The following is a 27,825-nucleotide window of genomic DNA, read 5'->3' as shown; positions in this document are numbered from 1 at the left end:
TCTGTAGAATTCTAAGCCTTTCAAAAGTTTATCTTGTTATAAACATAGAGTTGACCTAGATAGTATTTCCTCTACCATGCAGCTGTATTTTTTTTATCTTTGCAAATAAGGTAGCTGTTTGCTGAGTTCCAGTACATTTAACAGAAACGATGTAGGTCTTATGTTATAACTCCCTCATGTAGTTCTTGATGCCATTTACCTCTCCACTGACTGGATGCAGAGTATGTAGCTTCCAACTATATACTCACAAAGGAAGTAACTTGGCTTCCTGAATGACTGTTTAGGGGAAAACCATCCATCAAGTCCTGGATGAACATTTTAGACTTCAAGTAATGAGAGAATACATTTTTTACCTTCTGCTTCTTATTTGGGGTTGATCGTTGCAGCTTTTGGTGTTCACTCTTACAAAACAGTCCAAATTTTTATGATCTATTATTAAACATAAGTAAAAATTGTGAGAATTATACCTCCTAGTGGGATAAACAGGTCTCAGGTTTTTCGAAGACTTACTCAAGAATTTTATTTTTTTCATCAATGAAAAGTTCTAAAAAAATTTATATACAAAATAACAAAGGAAGGAATTTTGGTAGAAATGTTAACTTAATTCTTTAAACTTCAGAATTATGTTATTTTTTATGCTGTATCAGTTGGTAACTCATTTTTCAAATTTGTTGAGACAAAATTAGAAACCACTTAAATTGCAAAAAGAGTTTTTCTTTTATTGAGTTAATATTGTTTTTCTCACCAGTATTTTGAAATGTCTCTTTACTGAATGTTTAGGGTGGTGTTTTTGTTTTTTGGTTTTTGTTTGTTTTTTAGTGTCTTTGGATGATTCAGCATGAATATTTATTTTATTAAGTAGGAAAGAGTAATTGATTAAAAAAAGTGAAACCTTGTTCTGAGGCCTCTTTTTAGGGTGATCAATATTAGGAAAGAGTACATAATGGGAATTACAGATCTGGAAATAGATGCCTTTAAAGGTAATCTAACTTGCATTTCCCAGAGGAAGTATGCCATATACTGTCTAGGAAACAAGTTCCACCGTTTGAAGACAATTAACTTACAGGCTAATGCCTTCTTCCCAACTCCAGGGATTTTGTAATTTTGTTTGTTTCTGGTATTAGGAAAACCACAAAAGACTGCTTGTGACTTACAGGAAACTAATATTCTTTTAGGGTATGCCAGCATAGATGTTAATGCTCAGAGTTTAAAACCTGAAGTATAAAAAGGTCTGCAGACTGATAAAGTGACACTCTTGATGAACATATGAGGCTAGTTTGAAAAGGTCATGGGAAATGGACTAAAAAATAAACTTATTTAGGTATAAAATATTTTGAAATGCATGCTTATGTGAGAGGTCTTCAGAAGATTAGAGATGATGACCAAATAGAGGTGCATTTACCTCCACCACAAAGAACCAGAATTACAAATAAGAAACTGCACTTTAAGGTAAATGCCCAAGGGAGAACCCTGTAACTCCTTACAACACCCTGAGACCTGGATTGGCAGTGTAATGAGAACATAGTGCACTGGCAACAATGATCAACGTCTGACTGGTGGGCATCCCCATGAGAGGGTAAACAGGAGAGCCCCAGCAAACCCTATCTCCAGAGACATTGTCAATTTTAGCTTCAGGAGAGATACCCAATCATCAGAGGCTTAGACCCCAGGAGTCCCCTCCTACCTGGAATAAATAATAGCTTTGCTTCACCGAAGGAACTGAACACTATCTCCTCCTCCAACTCCAGAGCACAGGTTGCAACAGTGTGATGGTATCTTGGGGAAGGCGCTGCCAGAACCCACACTGCCCTAGGGACTGACATAGTTCCATCCTTGAGACCCCAGACATTCCAAATGGCAATCTCAAACCAACCAGATCTCAAACCAACCAGACCCATGAGCTACAGTGACTCCATCACCTTAGCCCTTAGCCTAAGTAGTACATTACAAGGGCTATGATTTGGCACAGCACAGCAGGTCCTTAGACCTTAAAAGCTAGGGCACTCAACTCTGCAGACTAGTGACAATCCTCTTATATTCTCTCCTTCCCCCAGAGGAAGTACATACTCACTGCAGCCAAGGGCTAGCCCAGCAGCAGATTCCTCCGCAAGTCTGTTTCCGTTTCCGTTTCAGTGGACACAGGTGGTTGTGCTCATCTGCCTGAAAGCCCCACCACAGCTCCCTTCCTAATCCCACCCCAGTTTAGTAGGTACAGGTAGCTGTGCAGATATGCCTGTTATGCTAATTAACCTTCCTGGCTTTGATGGGTACCTGGGAGTACTCTAGCTCCACTACCTCCCTCAGCGTGTGTGCATGCACATACATAATCTGCCAGCTACAGCCCCACTGTGGTTCCCTTCTTGAACCCAACCCCAGCTTGCTAAGTACAGGGAGGACACATGACTGGGTCTGGCACTGTCATGAACCCAAACACTGCCACTAGAATCTGCATGCCCCTTCTGGTACTGACAGTAGCCTCCTCACAACCTTGCCCCCACTGCCATCAATATCACTGGAGGAAAATACAGAGACTCTACTGTAGAGTTCTAGAAATAAACCCAAAGTAGCCTATCAAATTTACACCTGGATAAACATCTTCAGGAAAAAGCCTTCATTCCACAAAAGCCACTCTTTAAAAGTGATGGGGTGGGGGCTGGTGCTGTGAGTTAAAAGTCCTGGCCCGAAGTGCCAGCCTCCCATATGGCCGCCGGTTCTAGCCCTGGCTGCTCCTCTTCCAATCCAGCTCTCTGCTATGGCCTGGGAAAGCAGTGGAGGATGCTTGGGTGTGGGAGACCTGGAAGAAGCACCTGGCTCCAGGTTTCAGATCATCTCAGCACTGGCTGTTGCAGCCATTTGGGGAGTGAACCAGTGGATGGAAGACCTTTCTCTATGTCTCTTCCTCTCACTGTAATTCTACCTTACCTCTCCAAAAAAAAAAAAAAAAAAATTGTACTAAGTGATGGCTCCAGTATTTGATCTCTGCCACCAATATGGGAGAGCCAGACTGAGTTCCAGGCTCCTAGATTTGACCTGGCTCAGCATTGGCTGTAGGTATTTGGAGAGTGAACCAGTAATTCTATCATTTCTCACCCTGGTGTGCAATGCTGATAATGAGGGAGGGGGTGATGCCGTGTAGGGGCAGGAAATAAAATAGCCAATCTCTGTACCTTCATCTAAATTTTATTGTGAAACTAAAACTGCTCCCTTTCCCCTCCCTTTTCCAGCCACCATTACAAAAACAAAACAACAACAACAAAAAAACCATGCTACTACTATATGACCATTCATAATGATCCCTGGCCCAAACAACCACAGATCGATTCTGTTTTCTATAATTACAAGGGTATTATATAAATGTAATTACACTGTATGGGATCTTTTCAGATTGTCTTTTATGACCATTCATTTGCATTGCTGCATATACCAATAGGTCAATGCCCTTTAAAAAAAATTTTTATTTGAAAGGCAGAGCTATAGAGAGAGGTAGATACAGACAGATCCAGAGATACTTTCATTCCCAAATGCCAGCAAGTCGGGACTGGGACAGCCAAAGCCAGGAGCCAGAAGCTTCATCCGAGTCTCCCACATGGTTGCAAGCAGTTGGGCCACCCTTCTGCTTTCCCAGGCACATTAGCAGGGAGCTGGATCAAAGTGGAACATCGAGGACTTGAACCAGCATCATAGGATGTTAGTTATTCAGCAGTATTTAACCAGTCACGCACTAAAGGATAACTCAGTTGTTTTCAGTTCTGGCTGTTGCAAATAAAGCTGCTATGAACACTCATGTACAGGTGTGAACACTTAAATTTTATTTAACTTTGATAAACCCCCAAGAGTCTTACAGGTAGTGCCTATAATACTGGAAAAACTCAGGCCATTTCCAAATACTTAATAAAATACACTGAAGTTTGAAGAAGTATTCTAGCACTAGGACTACATGCCTACTTTTTTTTCCCCCTTAAGGAAGAACTTTTATACTATCTTAAATTTCAGTGAAAGAAAAGAAGCATTAGTTGGCAATCAGAAAAAATGGCTCAAGGATATATCAGGTGTAGAATAGCTACTGAAGGAATTAAATATACTCTCCAAACCAACTAGTTCCATGTACTGAAGGCTCTCCAGTGGGACAATACCACTTTACCTTTGATATCCAAGTTCAGGGGTCATTTACAGGCAACCAAATAAAAATCACCTTCAAAACAATTCAATTATCAAGACAGAAATGGGCAGTTACCCTTTAGTGTCAGGTTCTTTCTTATACAAGAAAAAAGTAGGATTGAGTATTACAGCCACTTAAATTTGAGTGGCTGAATAATTAAGACAATATACACGTTCTCTGAATTCATTTATTTAGAGATAGAACACAGCCATTCAAAATTGTGGAATACAATATCAATATACAGAATAAGGCTGGGGAATTAAGTTGAGTTGTTATATATTTTTAAAGAAGCAAATGTAGATTTTAAAAGCTTCATTATACACTAATAACACATAAAACAACTAAGATTTTCTATCTGTCATACTACTTGATTTTTCAGGTCAAAAGAGTATAATAATCTATATATTTCAGTTTCATGGCAGGAAAAACAAAAGCAAGCCTTTTGAATTATGTAATCTATTAACTGGAGTTTTATTCTACAACTTTCTGTCATTCTCCTGACTTCGATGAGTAAAAGGCATCATGGACACCAGCAATCCATATCACTTAATTATGCACCTCTAACAAGGTTTAAAATCATCAATTCGAATGTATTTTGAACACAAACTATTTTTCAATGTCAGAGAATGCTAGCTATTTTGAGAAGGCTTGGAATTCCCTAGCTTTGCCACTAAATCAGCTATTTAAGCCTGTACTTTAGCTTCTTCATCTTTAAAATGAGAGCACTGGACTAGATTTTACCTAAGTGCTTACACTAAAGCTTCGCATTTGCAGTTTCTTCTTGCCCTAACAAACCCAACTTTCAAAATAATTTTCAACAACTTCCTTCTAAATCCATGATTATCCTGTACAAAATCCTCATCTAAATCTTTCAAAATTTCTAGCATATGTGTCGAGCACATACTTTTGTACAGGTTTATAAGGACCAAAACAATTTTTTAGTGAAGGCCATCTCTACTCAGATTACAGTCTCACTGGGTATTTAATTTAGTACCCAAGCACCAATGATCTTTCTTTGAAGGCTCTATGCTTCAACCTCTGTCCATAACCTACAGTGTTTTCCATCAAACATTCCCTTTCTATTTAAGTTCCTCACCTTCATTTCAAAGGAAAAATCTGACAAGATTTTTTAGACAACTGGTACTTAAATAGCTATACTCTTTGCCATCTTCTATGAGGCAACACACCAAATGCAAGGATACCTCAAAAAGTTCATGGAAAAAGAAATTAAAGATAGGTTTATTTTGGTACATAAAAATTCTGAAATCCATCCATGTTTTCATAATACATATTTTCCATAAATGCTTTGAAGATCCCTTGTATTTCAAAAGGCAGCCAAACATTTATATTTTCTAAAAGTTTAAGGTCTAACACAACTGTAAAATCAAACTGACAGTTTTTTTGCTTTTACCCTAGTTTCACAGGTACAAAGCAGAGATTAAATAAACCTACTTGATGTCCACTTTTCTAACTTACTACCATACTCACAATGTACTTGGCAAGAAAATAATAAATAAAATGGCAAGCAGTAAAATTTAATTCATGCTAGAACAACACTTGGGGAAGTTACATGGGAAGCACATGCGTGCACACACACATACACACCCACAAACACACACACCTTTTAGAAAAGTTGGGAATACTGTTAATTAATTTCAAATAAGCACAGATCGAAGTGGGACCTGCATGCCATAAGTCCCATTCAGTCAAAATCACGATTTGTAAGAACAAGTGGTGCCACCAGTGTCCAAACATATAACACGATGCCAATCCAACTGGAAGAGATTTTCACCCAGACAGCTGTCCACTGACTTTTCATCTCACGAGAGGGCTCATACCTAAAATGTGGAAAATAAGAAAAGGTTAGGGGACAAGGGTTAGATTATCAGCCATCAAGTTAGTAAGTTTCATTAATACAGAGTATTCTTTGTAGGTTATTTGTGATACCAAAATATAGTTGCTGCCTCTAATCTGTCTTGCTTTCCATACTGATATAATAGCTAGTGTAAAGGTAAAATTCAAGAATTTCCTTTAATGGAGTAAAATACATGGGCCTCTGAAATAATTCTTTTGCACCTTGCTCTGAAGCACTATATGTATTTCTGGCATTTTTATTAGATAGAAATGGAATATGACCTCTGGATAACATGTTACTATTACATAAAAGACAGTTCAAAGTATACATGGGGATCCACATTACCTCTATTATCCCTGCCCTCTCAGATTTAAGAGACTAGAAAATAAATGTATCCCAAATTTAGCTGTTGTTTGCATTACTGAAAAAAAATCTTTTTATCTAAAATTTTAACATTTACCATTATCTGACAGCCAAAATCTCTGAATTATTGTGAACTATTGGATTCTTACAGCTTAATATGCTGCAACGTAGGGATTTTTTTATAATATATATTTTAATAATAAATACCAATAAAAGCTGCTCATAAAAAATGCAGTGAAGAGTAATTTTTTTCTTCATTTTTTGAGGCTACTGAAAGTCATCTTAGTTTAAGGGTGGAGCCAATATTGTGGCATAGCAGATAAAGCTTCCACCTGCAATGCTGTCATCCCATATGGGTGCCAGTTCAAGTCCAGGCTGTTCTACTTCGGATCCAGCTCCTTGCTAGTGAGCTGTCTCTCTCTTTCAGTAACTGTGCCTTTTAAATAAACAAAATAAATCTTGGGGCCTAATATTGTAATAGGTTAAGCTGCTACCTGCAATGCCGGCATCCCATTTGGGGGCTGGTTGGAGTCCAAGATCCCACTTCCAATCCAGCTCCCTTCTACTGCCTGGGAAAGCAGCAGAGGTTGTCCCAAGTCCTTGGGCCCCTGCACCTAAGTGGCAGACCCAGATAAAGCTTCTGGTGTCGATCTGGCCTATCCCTGACTACTGTGGCAATTTAGGGAGTGAACCTGCCAATGCAAGCTTGCTCACTCACCCTCCTCCCTCTCTCTCTCTAACACTGCTTTTCAAATAAATCAATCTTTAAAAAAAGAACTGCCCAAAGCATATAGTTCAAATTAAGTTTTACAGCAAATCATTCAATAATTACTTAAACAAAATCAATTTTTAAAAAATTGTCTTCCTCTTACCAGAAGAGATTAGTTCTGAAATGATAAAAAGAGCATCAATTATTGAATTCTAAGGATCCATCTACTTAATACAGTCAAACTCAATTTAAAAATTTTCAACATTTAATAAAGTTCAAACAAAAGACAAGAAAAAGCTATCTTTTGCTGTCTATGTTGAGAACAGGTTTACAGTACTAAAAAAGTAAAATGTTGTGTTAGGTCAACTATAAACATGAATTTCTGTCAAAAAAATTCTCATGACTTCAACATCTAGAGCCATTTCAATGTTTCTATTACTAAATCAAGGAAATTAAGTGCATTTTTCACACTGGTTTCACTGTGTAAATATTTAGCTGTAAATTTTGAAATACATTAAAGTGTAAAAGTATTTCACAGCACATCATGTTCTATGAAAGAACCATGTAAAAGCCATCAGAAATTCCCATGTCCAAAGTTTCTGTCAAATGTAAGTACCTGTACCAGTTGGTAAGTGTCATCATGATATAAAGTGAAGCCAGGAAAAGCATGAAGTGAAAGAAGGAGTAGCTGTAAGTGACACCATCTCTTTCATTATCCACGGCTCGGTGAACATCATCACCATCCTCCAGTGATCCATCACTTCTGGCTCCACCATCTTCTATTAATGTTGATTCATCACTCGTGAGTGTCAGTTTATTAACCTGACTATTGTTCGAAGTACGAATGCTACATGAAAGAGTTCAGGAAGAGAGAAAATGTATTTTTAAAGAAATGATTTCTAAATGAACACATGGAGTTGTTTAAAAAAAAAATCACAGCTTTATATATATTTTTTTACCTTGAGTAAAACACACACAATAAAAAGAGGATTAATCCTACAATTCCTTGAGCATGCCACCACTGGACAGACTGCCCATCCTTTGGGATGCTGCTTGTTGTATTGAAGCCAATTATGCTTAAAAGACTTGGGTTGCAATTTGTTTCTGTAACATAAATTAAGGTGAAATTAAAATGTCAGAATAATATGATAAATTTAATATTTTAGGGCATAATTAGAGCTGTTTAATTTAATTCTTGGTATCCTTGAAAATTCAGAGTTTTGCTGGGAAATGTACAAAATGCTTGAAGGCAACTTGTATTTATTAATGATATCTTTATGATATTTTTGTTGTTATTCTTTTTGAACTTTATACTGCTGGGTACTTTTATAGAAGTCCATGCAAAGGTCAATCATTCTATTTTCAACTCCATCTTAGAGCTGAAAGATACATGACATTTTAACTCCTCAGAAAAATCCAAAATTCAGATGACCTCCCTAAAGTCAGTAAAATTCCATGAAGTTAGAAATAAAATGCAGATGGTTCTAATGTACTAGTTTTTCTTTTCTTTTTCCTTTTTTCTTTTTTTTTTTGACAGGCAGAGTGGACGGTGAGACAGAGACAGAGAGAAAGGTTTTCCTTTTCTGTTGGTTCACCCCTCAATGGCCACTGCGGCCGGTGCACCGCGCTGATCCGAAGCCGGGAGCCAGGTGCTTCTCCTGGTCTCCCATGGGGTGCAGGGCCCAAGCACTTGGGCCATCCTCCACTGCACTACCGGGCTACAGCAGAGAGCTGGACTGAAAGAGGAGCAACCAGGACAGAATCCAGCGCCCCGACCGGGACTAGAACCTGGTGTGCTGGCGCCGCAGGCAGAGGATTAGCCTATTGAGCCGCGGCGCCGGCCACTAGTTTTTCTATCACATATTATGAGGAGTCAATAACTGCCTTTATATTAAATTTGTCAAAGTTCAATGTTCCAAAAATATTAAAAAAAAAAAAACATATAAAACCATTTGTGGAAATTACCAAGCAAGGCCTCAGGACGTAATGCTTATTTTTTTGTATGTATTTTAAAAATTTATCTATTTTCATTTATTTGAAAGGCAGGGAGACAGAGAATAATCTTCCATCTGCTGCTTCACTCCCAGATGCCTGTAATAGCTAGGACTGGCCTGGTGGTGGAAGGCAGAAAGCCTGCAACCTAATGCAGGTGACAGGGGCCCAAGTACTTACGCCATCACCTGCTGCCTCCCAGGGTGCTTATTAGCAGGAAGCTGGAATTGGAAGTGAAGCTGGGACTTAAATTCAAAGTACTCCAATATGAGTACTTTGCACAAGTTAGGCAACTTCTAAGCCAAATGCCTGCCCTGGACCTAATGTTCTTTGTTCTTTTCTAAGCCTAGAAGCAACATTAGTTAAATATTCAGCAATGTGTCTGAAATACGTATTTTTTCCTTTTTCAAAGCCAGATCTGTCAAACTCCATCTTATTAGTGAAAATGGGTAAGACTAATCTCTAAAATAATTTATTAATAATTATTTTTTAAATCAGTTATTTGGAAAAAAATAAAGATTCTTTCATTTAATATACTAAAAATAGAAACTCCTATCTTTCTCCATTAAATGATTAAAGCACCTATAGTGCTTGTAAACTCACTGAAATGAGATGCAGGTAAGACAGTTTATAATGGTTTTTCTTAAAGAGATCATTTTCGTCCTTTTCTAAAAACACTTACTACCTTCTCTCCTCCCAAATAAAATGTATTTGTTTCTCTATTTATAGAATGCAACAAAACTGGCCTAAAAAGAGATTTATAACAAAGCTTATTTATCAGGGGTGGTATCTGGCCCAGGGATTAAAACACCATTTGGAAAGCTCACATCCCATATCATTCAGAGTGCCTAGGTGCGAGTCCTGGCTCCACCTTAGATTCCAGCCTCCTGCTAATGCACACCTGAGGAGGCAGATGATGAATCATGTACTTGAGTGACTGCCACCCATGTGGGAGACATGGATTGAAGATTTCTATTTGCCTTTCAAATAAACATGGAAGGCCAGCGCCGTGGCTCACTTGGCTAATCCTCTGCCTATGGCACCGGCACCCCAGGGTTCTAATCCCGGATGGGGCACCAGGTACTAGTCCCGGTTGCTCCTCTTCCAGTCCAGCTCTCTGCTGTGGCCTGGGAGGGCAGTGGAGGATGGCCCAAGTGCTTGGGTCCCTGCACCTGCATGGGAGACTGGGAAGAAGTACCTAGCTCCTGGCTTCAGATCAGCATAGCTCCGGTCATAGCAGCCATTTGGGGGTGAACCAACGGAAGGAAGACCTTTCTCTCTGTCTCTCTCTCACTATCTCTAACTCTCTCTCTCTGTCTCTCTCACTATCTAACTCTGCCTGGCAAAAAAATAAAAAACTAAATAAATAAACATGGAAAAAGAAAGGTCAAATTATATTCAATTACCAGCAGTCAGAAGAAAAAATAATAATGTGAAAAAAATTGTTTAAAACATGCAAATAATTGTTTGAGCTTTTATTTCTTTACACAACTATCTTATGCACTATGAAAATTAGATACAGTTTTTGAAATTTTCATGTAACTTCCTAAAGCATTCAGACAACTGTTAGTGAAGGAAGAAATGAAGTGGAAAAAGATATTAATACTTCGAAGATGAAAATGCTATACTATTTAATTCCTACAGCAGGCTACTTTTAACTAGCTTAATCTCACAAAATGATCATCTTTGAATAAAAATACTGCAGAATTCATTAAAAACAAATACAAACAAAACAAACCTGGTTCATTGGTCATAGCAGACCATGTCAAATACATTGTGTAGACTGTAATTACTGAAGACTGTAATAAACCAGATCTTGGTTGTGACTCCTACAAAAGAAAAATATTAAGCAACACAGATAAATATTGACACCATTCAAGATTTATGAAAATTTAGAAAGGCATAAGTTTCAGAAAAACTAATATGATGAACGGCATACCTGGATTTTTGGCAGTATAGACATTACAGAAGCACCAATACACAGGAGCATGTTGACACTGATAAACGCCTTATTTTCTGAACAACCGGCTGGATGAGTATAGTACACAAAGAACAAGACGACAGCAACTAAAGACAGCAGGTAATTCAGAGCTGTTGCTGATAATAAGGCTGTAAAAGAAATACAATGGAAAAAGTAGATGTTACAATTATTAGGAATTAGACACGGGACTTGTTTTAAAAGTCATTTTATCAAAAATATATTTTAAGTAACCAGCATTATCAGTGTTAGGCAAGCTATACAAGCAGGAAAGAAAATTCTGAACATGACTGTTTAAGGATTCTAGTTTTTTCACATAGCTCACTATTTTCAAGAACAGTTAAGTTAGTAATAGACTTTTAATTAGTAGTATTATCTGTATTATATAGCTTACAAACCATCTACACATCAGTCATTTTTTAAATAAAAATAACTAGAATTATTTCTTAGTGTTAGAAAAAATAATCATTTAGTTGTAAATAAAGGCATTAAGAAACTAAATCATTTTCATTGTTAATGTTAGACCCTCAAAATAATGCTTTTCCTAATCAATTAAAACCTTCAAAATGTTATACAAAAGTAATTATTATTTAATAAGATAACCTAAGTCACTTCTATGTAAACTTCAACATACACACATGGTTTTTAGTCTTTGTGCTAATTTATGTTCAACATAGAAGTACTTAAATAGATTTGCCTTGCTGTTGGGGGAATCCTATCCAACAGCTATTTTTGAATGCCTAAAATGTCCTAGGACACATACAGTGAAAACAAAACAGATAAAAACCCTTGTATTAGATTAACATTTAGTTAAGCTATTTGGGTTCTTTTGAATTCTTTCCTAATTCTTGGTATATTCCAAGTTAATCTATCAACAGATCTCTCAGTGTAGTAAGTTGCTGATACAAATGTGGTATGATGCTGCTCAACTATAATCTCCTCATTACAGAAGACAGACCATAAAAATTTTAAGTAACTTCCCTAGATGGTACATATCTGTTCAGAACTCAACTATCTTGAAGATATTTTGTGAGACAGAAGCTTACCTGCATACCAACATCTTGAATTCCCTTCTTCCATTTTTTCAACCCACGATTCATTCCATGAATGTGCAAAATCAATAAGTAAGACTAATTGTATAAGAATGAAGCAAAAGGCACCTGCCATTCCTACATAAAACCACACTGAAAGGAAAAAAGCATACATACAAATCAAAGACTGGTTTAGTTTTCGTTACTCATTTTTCTTTTTACAACCTCAGGACACACACACACAAAAACACAACTTTATATATGCCTCAACTCAATCTGAACACAGTATTGATTACTACAGGCTAGGAGAGATGAGAAGGATAAAAGGAGTTTTGATTGAAAAATACAGGGGAAGCTAGATATGGTTCATTGAGACAAAGATACTAATATTATGTTAATAGGAGAAATGGGATGAGGAGTATGGGAGAACTCTGTAAGCATCCCAAAAATTCTGATTTGTGAATTCAAAAATTTTATTCTGAAATAAAACGTAAAAAAAAAAAAAAAAAAGAAAAGGAAAAAAAAGGCAAGTAAAATTAGGAAAGAAACAAGCAGGTTCATGGTCCCAGGCAACAATTATGTCAGTTGTTTTATAAACCATCAACATCAAATAATTTAAAAAACAAAAACAAAGATCTCTTACCAGTTGTAAAAGTTCCTTCTGGAATAAAGAATGCCCCAATAATAATTGCAATCGCCGCAGCAAATTTAAAGAACCAGAATCTAAAACAAAAATATAATTTTTAAATGAATAAATGTAACTTCAACAAATAATTTCATATATGAAATCTTTAAAGAGTGTCGAGGAACAACTTACTATTTTATTCCTTTTAGTATTTTTTTTTATTCTACTTAATACCATTGGTTTAACTCTTTAATTAACACACAATTATACTTAGGCATTTAAATTTAACTGAAAAGTGATCTCTGTTAAATATAAGAGTGGGAATAAGAGAGGGAGGAGATGTACAGTTTGGCACATGCTCACTCAGATTTACCCCTAATGGTAGAGTTAGAAATGTGCCCGAAGATTCCAATTCAATCCCATCAAGGTGGCATGTACCAATGCCATCTCACTACTCAAAGGGATCAGTTTCAGTTCATAATTAATCATAACAATAGGATTAAGTGTCAAAGGGATCACATAAACAAGACTAGTGTCTGCTAGTAATAACTGATAGAATTAAAAAGGAGAAATCGATCCCATATGGGAAGCGGGATACACAGCAACTCATAGAATGGCAGAAGTCCTAAACAGCACTCTGGCCTCAGAATCAGCCCTTAAGGCATTCATATCTGACTAAAAAGCCCATGAGAGTATCTCAGGCATGGAAAGCCAAGACACTGTGGCCAAAAAAAAAAGAAAAGAAAAGAAAAAAAAAAAAAAAAAAAAAAACAACCTACATGAAAGATCTCTGTGAGTGAGATCCCAGCAGAAAGAACAGCCTGTCAAAGAAGGAGGTACCTTTCTCTAAAGGGAGGAGAGAACTTCCACTTTGACTATGGCCTTGTCTAAATAAGATCGCAGTTGGAAAACTCAAGAGGCTTCCATAGCCTTGGCAGCTCATCACAAGAGCCTCGGGAGATTACTGACGTCATAAATAAGAGTGTCAATTGTTAAGTCAACAACAGGAGTCACTGTACACTTACTCCCCAAGTAGGATCTCCATCCTTAATGTGTTGTACTATGTGATTTACCAGCAAAACTACTACTCAAACAGTACTTTATACTTTGTGTTTCTATGTGAGTGCACAAACTGTTGAAATCTTTACTTAGTTCACTAATTCATTATGATAAAATGAGATTATAATAAGTGGGGTAGTATGTCAAAATATAAGGTGCAGTATACAAAGGAATAGTTTTAATAAACACATGAAAAATGCCTCAATTCAAATGTTTAATAATGTAAAACAACCAATATTTAAGGAGACAAAATTAAAATCTACCTGTCACATCAAATTTTCCCATTACTAGTTATAGTCCATTAGCTTGTTCCTCCTGTCTTTGGTGGCACATGTAATTAGATAAGCAACAGCAGATACTTTTTAAAAATTTAACTAGTCGGGGGGTGGGGGGAATAAAAACAGGTAAAATAAAAAATAAAATCCCCAGCATTCAAGTAGAGTACCAACTGTATCACTCTGTTAAGGGAAATTGATAAATGAGCTCAGAAGTTTCACTATGGGTTCTCCAAAGCAATTAATCATTTTTTAAAAATCAATACCCTTTTTACTGTTAAAGTTTTCTACTTTGGCTGCACTGTAAGTCTAAGAAACAGAGTTCTATGTAGTGGAACTCATTCACAAAAAGCTAAAAGGAGATACAGAAACAGCTCTTCTTTTAATAGTTACAGATGTACAGATCCTCTATTTAGTATGAAAATATAAAGCAACATGAACCAGAGGTTATGCTAACAAATTATCTAAACTATTATTTAATATCGAGTCTGACATTCTTTGGTAGAGAAAGAAATGATCTTACCTTGTCATTCACGGACAAAAAAAATTTATTAGACCTTAAAATTTTGGGGGGCAGACTCAAAATTACTAAGTGTCTATTCAGACTTCTATATTGAAATTTACCCAAAAACTCACCCATTGTGTACTGCAGCTCTAGGATCACTGCTGCTCTTCACTTTGATCATTAGTAAAGAAAGGAGAAGATAGAACATAGCCAATCCAAAGCACAAACGGTATACAGCTTTATAGCCAACCAGAATATTACAAGGGACAACACCTTTCTCATTCTCACAAAATCCAGGAATCTAGAGAAACAAAGAAGGAGCATATGATCCATGTTTTTTCATTAAATAAAACTGAAAAATCTTATGCAAAAAGTTTAAAGTTTTATTTAACATTTGAAAAATGAAGTGTACATTACAGTGTATAATGAATACACAATCAAGGCAAGTCTGGTAAATTTTAACAATAAAATGAAGAGTTAAATTTCCATAAGCAAATAATAAACTAACAATGTCCTTCTGAACTATATGTTTACTCTGGGCTAAAGATTCATTCTAAATTTTTAAATCTTACACTCTTTTGTGCTAAACTAAACTGCATGTCTAAAAAGAGAAAGTTAGTTTAAAGGATCCTAGAATAAGTCGGTTTCTAAGCACCACAGAAAATAATAATGGCTTTTAAAAGTCAATGCTACTTAAATATATTTTGGGTTTTGACCCCTATTCTACAAGTGCTATTTTCAATTTTAAATGCACTTGGCTAAATGGCATATGAGCTGGTAGTAGTTCTGTATTTTGAGTCAGAATCCTGTAAAGAACTAGTGACCATTTCAGAAAGTCACACTGTATTCAGAATGCAAAACAGATTTTTTGTGTGTGAAATAAGTAGGAATACTGCTCAAAACTTATGTGCTATTCATATGTATGAGACATAATTATTTTTTTCCATTCCTTCCAGCCCCAGCACTTTAAAGAAACTATTTTTATAGGATACTAGTTGTCAAATCCATAGGCTAATTAACTCTCACAAAGTTCTTTATTTATTTTTTAAACAGACACTACACCATTATTCTTAAAACTCTTTTTCCTGAAGACTGTATGTTCTCTTGATTCTTTGTTTCTCAATAATCCTTCAGGTTTCCCTTTCTCTACCAACTCTCATTAACGGAGAGGCTTTGGCAAAGTTCTAGCACTGTGTACTCTGAATGGCCTTCAGTATAAACTTCTACTGTTTCAAACTTTCACTCACTCCCCAAGACCATTATTAGCTCTGATTTCTCTTTGAGTTACCTATGTTTTCTATTTCCTGTTGGAGTACTTTTATGATTTTGTTTGTATCAACTCAAAAATTTATATGTAACCTGACCCACAATGTGATGGTATTAGGAAGTGGGGCCTTTAGGAGTTAATTAGATCATGAGGACAGAGTTCCTACTAGAAGAGAGGGGAGAAAGCTTGCTGCTTTTTCTCTCTTTCTGCCATGTGAGGAGACAAGAAAAGATGGCCATCTGTAAGCCAGGAAGAGGACCCTAACCAGAACTTGACCATGCTGGCATCCTGACCTCAGACATCTAGGCTTCAGAATTATGAGAAGTAAATTTTTGTTGTTTAAATTACTCAATCTATAATATTCTTGTTACAGCAGCATGAACTAAGACATAATACAAGTATATGAAGCCATACTTCCAAGTCAACATGTTAGAAATTTATTTTCCCTAATTTTTTTCACAACCTGATTCCCTGGGGGAAGAAACCAAACAAACAAAAACAAAAACAAAACTCTCAAATTTTTCTTTTTGTTTCAACAATACTTTCCTTCCAGTTTTCAAGAATCAAAACCTGCCTTTTATTTATGATTCCATTACTGCCAATTTTTAAAAACCAGACTCAGTCAATTCTATATCCAGAAAAACCTATTTCAAGTCCTTTATACTTTTTTGATTATACTACTGCAATAGCCTCTATATTTAACTGCCTGATTCTATTCTTTCTTAACTATTAAATTAATCTTCCTAAAACACAGATGCTCTGTTTAAAAAGCTTTTTCATATTCTTAGTGCTTCCTAGTTTCCAATCTCTACATAAAAAATTCTACTCATTTGTAAAATATCTTTTTCCATTTGAGAACTACTAAGATTAAGCCATTTGCTGAGTTAGAATTACTTCTTTTCTTGAATTACCACATTTTCTATAAGTTTTTAAAAGTTAACAAGATTTATGTTTCCTTTGTCTTTCATAAAAGATTGAGCTATTAATACTGGGATTACATACCATCTTTTTACATTATTCTCTCTTTAATACCTAAACATTAGTTTAATACACACACATACACCCCACTTATTCAATAAATAAGAAGAAAGACTAACCTTATTCAGTTGTTCTTCCATTCCTGGTATTAACATTACACAAGCCACACACACTCCAACTAGCAAGAAAAGTGCATAGATCAATCTAGTTACAGTGGAGTTGTTTCCACTAGGACAGCATCGGCACAGCAAACATGGTGCACTACCACACAAACATGGTATCTGGGAAAAACAGTATTAAAAAATCAGTACAGTATAAAATGATACAACAAAATCTACATTCTACTTCAAAAAAGAAAAAAAAAACAGACTGAAAATAATTAACAGCCAAAAATATTTGGTTCATATATGTTATGTATAAACTAAAAAACAGTAATTCTGAGCAAAGTTGGAAGAAAGATAAACAGTAAAAGCTCTTGCCTCTATACCAAGCAAAATAAAGTTAAAACAACAAGGGAAGGAGAAAAAAAAAAGCAAAGTTTAACTAAAAATGTGGTGTATTTATGAATAGCACAGCTGCTAAGCCCACCTCCAAATCCTGTCCCCTTGCTCCCAGATACAATAAAGGTAAATCTACAGAATTCTGACGATGTCAGCAGAGGAATAAAAAGTGAGTTGATATCCTATCTCTTCTGACTTGGGGGTGATAATAATGAAAACTCCAACTGTAGTCAAGCTACAAAGAATAAGTGAACAGTGTAGGTCAACTACTTTCTCTAATGAATGCCACACTAATGAGTAAAATACATCACAGGAATTAGGATATCTTTCTGTCCAGGAAGGTAAGTATTGGTACAGGGCATTTAACAATAAATATATCAGAAAAGCAAAATACCAAGTATTCTCCTTAAGGTTGACCACAACGTGGGGAGAGACTAAACACACTGCCAGACTTCAGAAAGGTGGACCATCTGTTTCAGTGCTATATTCCACATATTTAAGGAGGCATCGTGTATCTACAGCATCGTAAGGAAATATAATTTATAAGACCCATATCAAACAGAAAAAAATATACACTAGTAAATCGGCAGAAAGTGAACAAATCTGAACGTAGCAACAGACATGATCCAAAATGAAAACAAGCAAAATGAAAAATAAAGAATCAGAGTATTGTGACATAACTTCAAGCAGCTTAGTAAGTGACACTGTAGCCTTGAGGAAGAAAAAAAAAAAGAGGTTATTTTGAGGAATTAACTGCCAAGATTTCTGCTAAATTTAATGAAAGATATAAATTCACAGATCCAAGCAGCTCTATGAAGCCCTAGCCAAATAAAGATGATGAAAACTTCACCAAGTCACTCATGGTAATTCAGGCACATGAGTCCACAGAAAGATCTTGGAAAAATGTGTGTTATGAAAAAACAATAGCTTTCATAATCTTTTTGCTCCAAAATAAGCTTACTTTTTAATTCCATTTTACATAAACTTCTTTTTAAACATAAACTTTTAAAAGTATCTTGTAAAGTATCTTATAAGTATCTTATAAACATAAGAATTCCCAACAAAATTCAGTAAGTCAAAAACAGCAATATAAAATGGACAGGTTGAGCATCCCTAATCCAAAAATCCAAAATGTTCTGAGATTTTGGAGCATTTCAAGTTTTGTATTTTCCAATTAGGGATACCTAACCTGTAGAATCTATGCAAATACCCCCAAACCTAAAAAATTTCAAGATCTAAAACACTTTGGGTTCTGAGTATTTCAAATTAGGTATACTTAACCTATAAAAAACTATGATGAAGTGGAGTTAAGTCTGGGAAAGCATGTATCAATTTCAGAAAATTAAATTCATTACAATACCATAATAACAGAGAAAAGAAAAACCCCTATGGTTATCTCAATATATGTAGAAAAATCATTTGAAAAAAATTCCATACCATTTATGATCAAAGATTTCAGCAAACAAGGAAGAGAACATCTCTGCTGGTAAATGGAAGTGATAAAGGATATTTACAAATTATTTACAGCTTTTTTTCCATACTTAAGTCTGAATGATTTCCCCCTAAGATCTGAAACAAAGCAAGGATATTTGTTCTTGCTATTTGTATTCAGTTTTACACTTAGGATCCTAGCAAATACAATGAATCAGGCAAGAAATAAGAAACACCAACTGCGGCAGGAGCCGTGGCTCAATAGGCTAATCCTCCACTTTGCAGCGCCGGCACACCGGGTTCTAGTCCCGGTCGGGGCGCCGGGTTCTGTCCCGGTTGCCCCTCTTCCAGGCCAGCTCTCTGCTGTGGCCAGGGAGTGCAGTGGAGGATGGCCCAAGTGCTTGGGCCCTGCACCCCATGGGAGACCAGGAGAAGCACCTGGCTCCTGCCATCGGATCAGCGTGGTGCGCTGGCAGCAGTGCGCCGGCCGTGGTGGCCATTGGAGGGTGAACCAACAGCAAAGGAAGACCTTTCTCTCCGTCTCTCTCTCACTGTCCACTCTGCCTGTCAAAAAAAAAAAAAAAAAAAAAAAAAAAAGGAAGAGAAGACACAAAACTGCACAACTGACACATAACAGAAACTGTCCACACGCGAAGTCCAAAGAACTTACAAAAAATGCACAACACCAAGTTTTCTAAGGCCACAGGATACAAGGTCAATAATTACATTAAAAGAAATATACATAAAAGTACAAAACACTGACTCAATGGCCTAAGTAACCATCAAGACACACTGGATCTATGGACTGCAGGACTTAATGTTGTTGTTTTTTTTTTTTTTTTTTTTTTTGACAGGTAGAGTTATAGACGGTGAGAGAGAGAGACAGAGAGAAAGGTCTTCCTTCCGTTGGTTCACCCCCCAAATCGCTGCCACAGCCAGCGCTGCGCTGATCCAAAGCCAGGAGCCAGGTGCTTCCTCCTGGTCTCCCATGAGGGTGCAAGGCCCAAGCACTTGGGCCATCCTTTACTGCCCTCCCGGGCCACAGCAGAGAGCTGGACCAGAAGAGGAGCAGCCGGGACTAGAACCCAGCGCCCAAATGGGATGCCGGTGCCGCAGGCGGAAAATTAACCAAGTGATCCACGGCACTGGCCGAGGACTCAATATTTTTAAAATGTCAATTTTTTTCAAAATTGATCTACAGATTCACCTAATTCCAATTACAATCCCAGCAACAGTTTACAGAAATAAAAATAAAATTTTATGTAGAAAGGCAAGAACTAGAATAGTTCAAGCAGTCTGAATGAAGGGTGAAGCTGGAAGACTCCTATTACCTAATTTTAAGAAGACACTCAAGGTAGATAGGGAAATAAGTAGGATTGGCTGAATGTCTTTCCAAAGAGCAGTTAAGATTCAAAGATTTCATTCTATTTCTTATTCTAGTTAACTGAAAAGAATAAAACAGAGGGGTCTTAACAGATAATACCAAGTAGAGTGGAAAGCAGGGGCATAATATTATAAAAAAATTAAATTAAACTTTACAGACTGAATGTGTCCCCATTTGGTGCCAGAATGCAGGTATATTCTCCAGGCAGGAGATTAGGACTTTGCTGTGGATACATCAACAGCCCTGGATATGCTTCTACAAATAGCATAGCTAGATTATGTCACTGTAATGTCAAATTGACAAGTCCTACCAAACTCTTTAGTGTCCAAATCCTAAACATGAACAGCCAGCCAAGGACAACTGGACACCAACAGGAACTCTAACATGAACAAAAAGAAATAATAGGGAGGGCATCTAAAGGAAATAAACTATAAAGAGAAATAAAATCATAAAAAATTCATATTTCTACTATAAAGAAAGGGTAGTATTTCAGTAACATGATACAATTAAAATGGAATACAGAACAAGAAAAATTCTTTCAGTGGAAAACAGCCAATAAGATCAAAAATAGGAAAAGAGAAACCTAAGGGTTGAGTCCAAGAAGCACAAGAAAGAAACAAAATAGAGAAAACACAGGTAAGAAAATAATTGAAAATTCAAGAAAGGTAATCACCTGGTGGGGGCGTGGGAGAAAAAAGATGAAAAGATCACACTGAAAAGCTTTATAGAATGACTTCAAATCCCCAAAAACCATACTGGAACACTGCAAATCAATTTGCAAAGGAACAATTCCTTAAAAACCTGATGGAAAATGACTTCCAATCTAGAATTCTATGCCCATTCAAAGTGTATACCCTACAATCTTTCCTCAGGGAGCTCTACTTCAAAAAATGACCATAAACTAAAAAAAAAGGGAAGGAAATACGGAAAAAATTATCTCAGCCCAACACAGAGGCAAAACATATGCTCAACTGAGATTGAAGTGAGACCCTGGATCAAACAGTGAGTACCAGGGGCTGGTGCTGTGGCATAGCAGGTAAAGCTGCCACCTGCAGTGCTGGCATCCCATATGGACGCCAGTTGGTATCCTGGCTGCTCCACTTCCAATCCAGCTCTCTGCTATGGCCTGGGAAAGCAGCAGATGGCCCAAGTCCTTGGGCCCCTGCATCCACATGGGAGACCCAGAAGAAGCTCCTGGCTTCGGATTAGCACAGCTCTGGCTGTTGCAGCCAATTGGGGAGAGAACCAGCAGATGGAAGATATCTCTCTCTCTTTCTGCCTCTCCTTCTCTGTCTGTGTAACTCTTCCAAATGAAAGAGAAAGAGAGAGAGAAAGAAAAAGAAAATGAAGAAAGAAAAACAGTGAGTACCAGTACAGACTAGAGCAGGTCTGAAGATTATGTGAGAGAGAACCTTCACTGTTAGATTAATCATCACATGCATAAATGTACTGAGATCTGTACCCAGTTGGAAAAAAGTTTGGAATTAAATTACGTAGTAAACAAAGCAAGCAATAATTTCAATGAATACAAAAATTGTGTTTGCCAGGAAAAAATCACTATACATTTATTATATGGTCTGAGTGAAGAGTATTACATAGTAATAAAAGCAATAAAGACAGGCAGACATTTGGCTTAGTAGTTAAAGATGCTTGCATGCCAGACAGGAGTGCCTAGGTTCCAGTTTCAGCTGTTTCTGAGTCCAGATTCCCACTAACGTACACGCTGTGTGGCAGAAGTAATGGCTCAAATACTTGACTCCTTGCCACTCACATGCGAGACCAAGATTTAACTCCTGGCACCCATCTTCAGCTAGGCCCAGCACAGGCTGTTGTAGATACTTGAGGTGTAAACCAGAAGAAGGGAGTGCTCGCTCTCTCTCTCTCTCTCTCTTAAATCACTGAAAATGAAAATAATACTTAAGTGCTTACAATTTTTTTAATAATACAAACTCACTTCAATAAAAACAATAATGGTCATTTAACCAAACCTGTAAGTTTTATACAAAGGTAAGAGGGAATCATGAGTGTGATTTGTGTGGGTGTGGGGGATGAGAGCCAGTTGAGATTAACCAACACATGCTAAATCTTCATCTTCTCTGGTTAATAGACAATGTTGGGCCAGTGCTGTGGCGCAGCGGGTAAGGCAGTGCAAGCATCCCATATGGGTGCCAGTTCGGGTCCCAGCTGCCCCACTTCTGATCCAGCTCTCTGTTATGGCCTGGGAAAGCAGTGGAAGATGGCTCAAGTTCTTGGGACCTTGCACCCACGTGGGAAACCCGGAGGAAGCTCCTGGCTCCTGGCATCGGATTGGCACAGCTCCAGCAGTTGCAGCCATCTGGGGAGTGAACCTTTCTCTCTCTCTCTCTCTCTTTCAGCCTCTGCCTCTCTATAAATCTGCCTTTCAAATAAATAATAAATCTTAAAAAAAAAAAAAGACAACGTTTAAACCAAATAAATTAAACAAAAAAAATCAAGAATAGACTATATGAATTTTATTTAGAAATATAAATACTTAAAGGAACATTGCCCCCAAAGAGCAGAAAGGGAATGGAGTATGGTTTTCCTTAAGTTACATAGAACCATGTGTATGCTGAATTTTGATTTCAAAAAAATTTGATAAATGGGAGCCAGCACTGGGGCATAGCAGGTTAAGCCACTGCCTGCAATGCAAGCATCCCATATAGGTGCCAGTTCAAGTCCTGGCTACTCCACTTTCAATCCAGCTGCCTGCTAATGTGCATGGGAAAGCAGAGGAGGGTGACCCAACTTCTTGGGTCCCTGCACCCATGTGGGAGACCCAGATGAAGCTCCTGGCTCCTGGCTTTGGTCTGGCCCAGCCCTGGCTAGTATAGTCATTTGGAGGGTGACCAGCAGATGGAAAATTTTGTCTCTCCCTCCCTTTAACTTTGCTTTCCAAATAAATAAATAAATCTTTAAAAAAATCTAGGAACTAAAAACATCCTATACAATTAGAGGTTGGATGCAAGAGTATGGGAGAACATTAACTTCTTCCACCTTTCATAGCAGTTGATCTAAAATTAAAATGTCCTTAAAAATTTACTTTAATTTCAAGTTAAACTTAATCTTTAAACTTAAAACAGGATTTCTAAACCACAGCACTATACCATTTGGATTGAATACTTTTTTGTTGTTGGGGGCTATCCTGCACATTAAAGAATGATTAATAGCATCCTGGCAGCTACCCACTAGATGCTAGTGGTGCCCTCACCCAAACTGTGACAATGAGAAATATATGCAGACACTGCCAAATATCCATTGGGAGGCAAAATCATGCCCAGTTGAAAACTACCTGCAATAAATACACATTCTTAGGGGTATCATTATAGCAAACTCTCCCAATGAAGAAATGTTTACTACATTTTACTACATTTACTACATTCTGAAAAAAATTCAGAAATTTCTTTAATTTTTCCTTTGTTAAAATCAAGATAAATTAGGCTTAATTACTTGTTTATGCTGTTAATGATTATGTTTAGCATGCTACTAACTCTAAAAATATTTTTGTTCATCCATCCATCCATTTATATACATGCACTGAGACAGAAGAAACGTTAGTGGTGCTAGGATTTTTTTGGTGGCATTTTCTTTTTTTCTTTATTTTTTTTTTATCTGAAAGGCCAAGCTTCAGAGAAAGGGAGAGAGAGACAGAAAAAGAGATCTTCCAACCACTGGTTCACTCCTGAAATGGCGGCAACAGCTGGAGCTGGTCTGGTCCAAAGCCAGGAGCTAGGAGCTTCCTCCAGGTCTCCCATGTGGGTGCAGGGACTCAAGCACATGGGCCATCCTCTACTGCTTTCCCAGGCATATGATCAGGGAGCTGGATCAGAAATGGAGCAGTTGGGACCCAAAACAGCACCTATATGGGATATTGGCACCTCAGGCAGCAGCTTTACCTACTATACCACAGCGCTGGCCGGCCCCGGTGACATTTTCTTTTTTTGTATTATGCACTGCTTCACTATAACTATGAATCATTTCTACAAAAACAAGTTATTGTATTCAAAAATGAAAACCTAGCAGAGGCTGACACAAGAAAGACACTCAGTAATTACTAGCTATTTCTTAACTACATTAAATGTCTTGGAAAAAGAAATGATGGTTACTATATTCAAGGTCCACTTATTTTTAAAAAATCAACTCTATTCACTAATACCAATATAGAGATTGGGATAGGGAAAAACACATAAGTAGTTATAAATGGCTGGTAATGTAGTTATAGCACTAAGTATGAGGTCCAGAGATGTCCATGATATTCTTAGTAATCATTCATCAACAAGACATAACTACGTATCAGTTAAAAGTGATACTGTCATCAGCCAAGGATTATGATCAGTCTATCAGTTTAATTCTGGGCATCTTAATAGTGAATAAAAAAAATTAACACCACAACCTCTGCATAGTGGCATTACATAGAATTTTTCTCTTGTTTCTCTCATTGGGAATTTTCTACAATTATCTTATAAATGAAAATTTTTATCAAATAAGTCTACAAATTTTTTATTTGTACTTTTTCATTTTACTTACAGAGAAAAACAGACCGACCCTCCCCACATCCACTGATTCACTCTTCAAACACCCCCAACAGAATAGGCTATGCCAGGTGGAAACTAAAAGCCCAGAACTAGATCTGGATCTCCCACATGGGTGTCAGGGGCCCAAGTAGTTAGGCCATGACTTTTGCCTCCAAGAGTATATATTAGCAAGAAGCTGGAATCTGGTGCAGCCCTGGAACTCAAACCCAGGCACTCCAATTTGGGATGCAGGTGTCCAAAGCTGCTTCTTGAGCACTGTGCCAAATGCCCATCCCCCTGGTTTATTTTTAACTCTGGCTTACCTGCTCTAATTTAATGATCTGAATACTACTTCTGAAAATGTGAACGACTTTTAATTTGTCCAAACCACTAGATCAATGAAAGAACATAATGGCGGATAAGAATGTGGAAGAGATAGATTTGTACATCAGAAGGCAAATTCTCTTTCATTAGTATCCATCTGCACTTAAGACAGGAGCACAAGAAGAAAAGGGAAAAAAGGATGACTCAAAGTGCATGCTATAACAGAAATACTTTCAGAACAGTCAAGCAACTAGAAGCATGATGAGCAGCAACCTTGGCCACCAAGCTTTTCTATCTGTCAGAGATCAAGCATCAGAAGATGGAAAAACAGCTTTGTTGTTAGTAACTTTCTAAAGTATTTTAGTAGGAAGAGCAATTAAAAGTGTCAATTTTGTCTTGAACATTTTTCTAGTTAAGAAAAATGGTGACCTGAATTATAAAAATATAAGAATGTAATTTTTGCCCATGATGCTCCCTATGAATACTGAAACACACAACATACATACAAAACAACCAAAAAACTACTAAAAAATAAATTTTAAACCATCATTGTCCTTGACACAAAAAAGGCTGCTCATAACTGGAGAATGAGAACAAATAGAAGATATGCATCCCTTCTTCCTAATCTCTACAATCTTTGAGAAATACAGCACATCCACTTGATAACTGGGCAAATTCTGACATACAAATTAAATTACAAAACAAGTTCCAAAAAATGAAAACAATCATAATAACTGTTACGAATTCTTAGTGCTTTTTTATTTTTTACTCTAAATTTGCCTCTTTTGTATAAAACAGTCTATATATTCAAGCCTCTTTTGTCTAAAACAGTCCATATATTCTCTAAAGCTTTTTGAGATAAAATATATCAGGTTTCCAGGCTTAATTACAAAAGAAATACAATACAGTCAAGAGAATGGCCTGGCTGGAGTAATAACCTCCACAAATTATTTGATTAAAATACATTGGTTAATATATACATATGCAAAATGGTATCATGTGGGAAGTCAGACAAGCAATTGTTAAAAGTAGAATTTACAATTCACAGATGAAAGAAATATGATCTGGAGTCAGCACTGAGGCAGAACCAGGTAAATTGTCACTGGGATGTCAGCAACCCATAGGAGAGTGCTGGCTTGAATCCTGGCTGCTCTGCTTTCTGATCCAGCTTCAAGCTAATGAGCCTGAGAAAGAAGATGGCTTAAGTACCTGGGCCCCTGCCACCCATGTAGAGATCAGTATGGAGTTCCTGGCTCCTATCTTCACCCTGACCTAGACCTGGTTGTTGCAGCCGTTTGGGAATAAACCAGAAGATGAGAAGATACCTCTTGGTCTCTTACTCTATCACTCTGCCTTTCAAATAAATAAATAAATAAGTCTTCAGAAAATTATTTGAACCTAAATCAATCACCCAAATACAAATATCTTTATTAACTATCTTGTGTTTTTTCTGTTTTTTTTTTTTTTTTTTTGGAAGGAGAGATTATCTTCAATAAATTGAAGTTTAATTGTGCCACCTGAATCAAGAAATCTTGCCACTATAATGAAAATGGTTTCACTCCAATAACTCTGTATCTTATCAAAACACAGTACAAACCTAATTAAGCTTCGAATTTCAGATAACACACACATTCTGTATGTCAAGACACATGATATTTAACACCAGAGAAATAATCAGCTTTTCCAAGTATTCAAATTATGGCTGGAGAAGTAAAGCCAAAAAAAAAAAAAATCCTCGATACCATTAAAGGTGAACACCTATAGGCAAAGCTAGGGCTTCTTATTTCAAGAAACAATTTTTCAACATTAATAATACTGTCAGGCTGTCCCAAATAAAGGGCACTTCTTAATCAGCATCTGCACAATCAGAACAATGAGGCCGATAGGCCTCCAGGGAAAGCAGGGCTGCAGCCTGAGGTCGCAGGGAAAAAAGGTGAAGAGAGGGGGTGCCCCACGGAAGGAAAGGGCTGAAGACCGTTGCAGAGATGGCCTATGCAGCTACAAAAGGAAACAGCCAGAAGGGACCTGAAAGAATGGTACGCAGCATTCAGAACGGGGGAGCGGGGCGGGGATGCCCGCTCTCTGCTTCATCTCTTTCGTTCCAGTCAGGCTCACATTCCCACCGCACCCCCACGGCATCACAATCACTCTTTCGCAATCCCCAAGGCCCCGAAGCTGAGTCAGAGTCACCAGAGAAAACAGGAAGAAAATGGGACAGAAGGCCCCTGCTGGGTGGAGTATCACGTCCCCACCAGGCCATACCCAGGAGTATACGATTCGCTTTCTTTTCCCATTCTCATGCTAGCGCCCTAAGCCCGCAAAATAAAAAACACAAAAAACCTTACCCAGCTCGCCATAGAGCAGAGCCCCAGGACTCCCCCCATCTTCACAACGTCGCCAGAGAAGGAGATGCCAACAAGATGGAGACAGCGCCTTCTCTGCCTTTCGAGACTTATTTACTATCCAGAAGACACTTCCGGCGCAGAGCTCACCCCGCCCTGCAAGCCGTACGTCACTTCCTCCCAGGGCAGTATCTGGAGCGACCTAGGGCGCTGCTGATATTGCGCATGCGTGTGCCTGGGATTGTGCGACATTCTCTGTTCTAGCGAATTTTTCCCAGATTGCTGGCCTGAAAGCTACGGTATAACGGCGAGTGGACTCCAGTTTGCCAAATTAAGAAAACGATGTGAGAAAAAAAAAAAAACCGCCTTTACTTACTTTGAGCATTAGTAAAGTTGAGGTAATGGTTGACCTTTTGCCCCCCTGAATCAGAGAAACCTCTCTTAACTACTCTTTGAAGGGTTGCTGCTGCTGCTTAGTGATTATCTGTCCACCTCCACCTATTTCCCATTTTCCCC

The 27,825-nt window shown here is 37.4% G+C and overlaps 1 protein-coding gene across 2 annotated transcripts; it reads right to left on the bottom strand.

Annotated features, from left to right (window-relative positions):
* Positions 1 to 4,328: 4,328 nt before the first annotated feature.
* Positions 4,329 to 27,432, bottom strand: SERINC1 (serine incorporator 1). Of its 2 annotated transcripts, XM_017345341.4 has the most exons (11): positions 27,313 to 27,432; positions 17,691 to 17,811; positions 16,916 to 17,077; positions 14,683 to 14,852; positions 12,731 to 12,810; positions 12,103 to 12,240; positions 11,018 to 11,187; positions 10,817 to 10,907; positions 8,046 to 8,190; positions 7,703 to 7,933; positions 4,329 to 5,997 (listed from the first exon to the last, which is right to left on the bottom strand). In XM_017345341.4, the coding sequence occupies exons 3-11, from the start codon at positions 16,949 to 16,951 to the stop codon at positions 5,862 to 5,864; spliced, it is 1,197 nt and encodes a 398-aa protein (XP_017200830.1). In that variant the 5' UTR covers positions 16,952 to 17,077; positions 17,691 to 17,811; positions 27,313 to 27,432; the 3' UTR covers positions 4,329 to 5,861. The 2 variants fall into 2 exon arrangements, with proteins under 2 accessions (XP_017200830.1, XP_002714841.1); XM_002714795.6 differs by lacking the exon at positions 17,691 to 17,811.
* Positions 27,433 to 27,825: the final 393 nt, after the last annotated feature.

Source organism: Oryctolagus cuniculus, chromosome 5 (assembly GCF_051225735.1).
Source record: "Oryctolagus cuniculus isolate XC-2025 breed Fujian yellow rabbit chromosome 5, ASM5122573v1, whole genome shotgun sequence".
In the NCBI taxonomy this organism is placed as follows: Eukaryota; Metazoa; Chordata; class Mammalia; order Lagomorpha; family Leporidae; genus Oryctolagus; species Oryctolagus cuniculus.
Note: the sequence above shows the minus strand (reverse complement) of the source record. Positions and strands in the feature narration are given on the sequence as shown.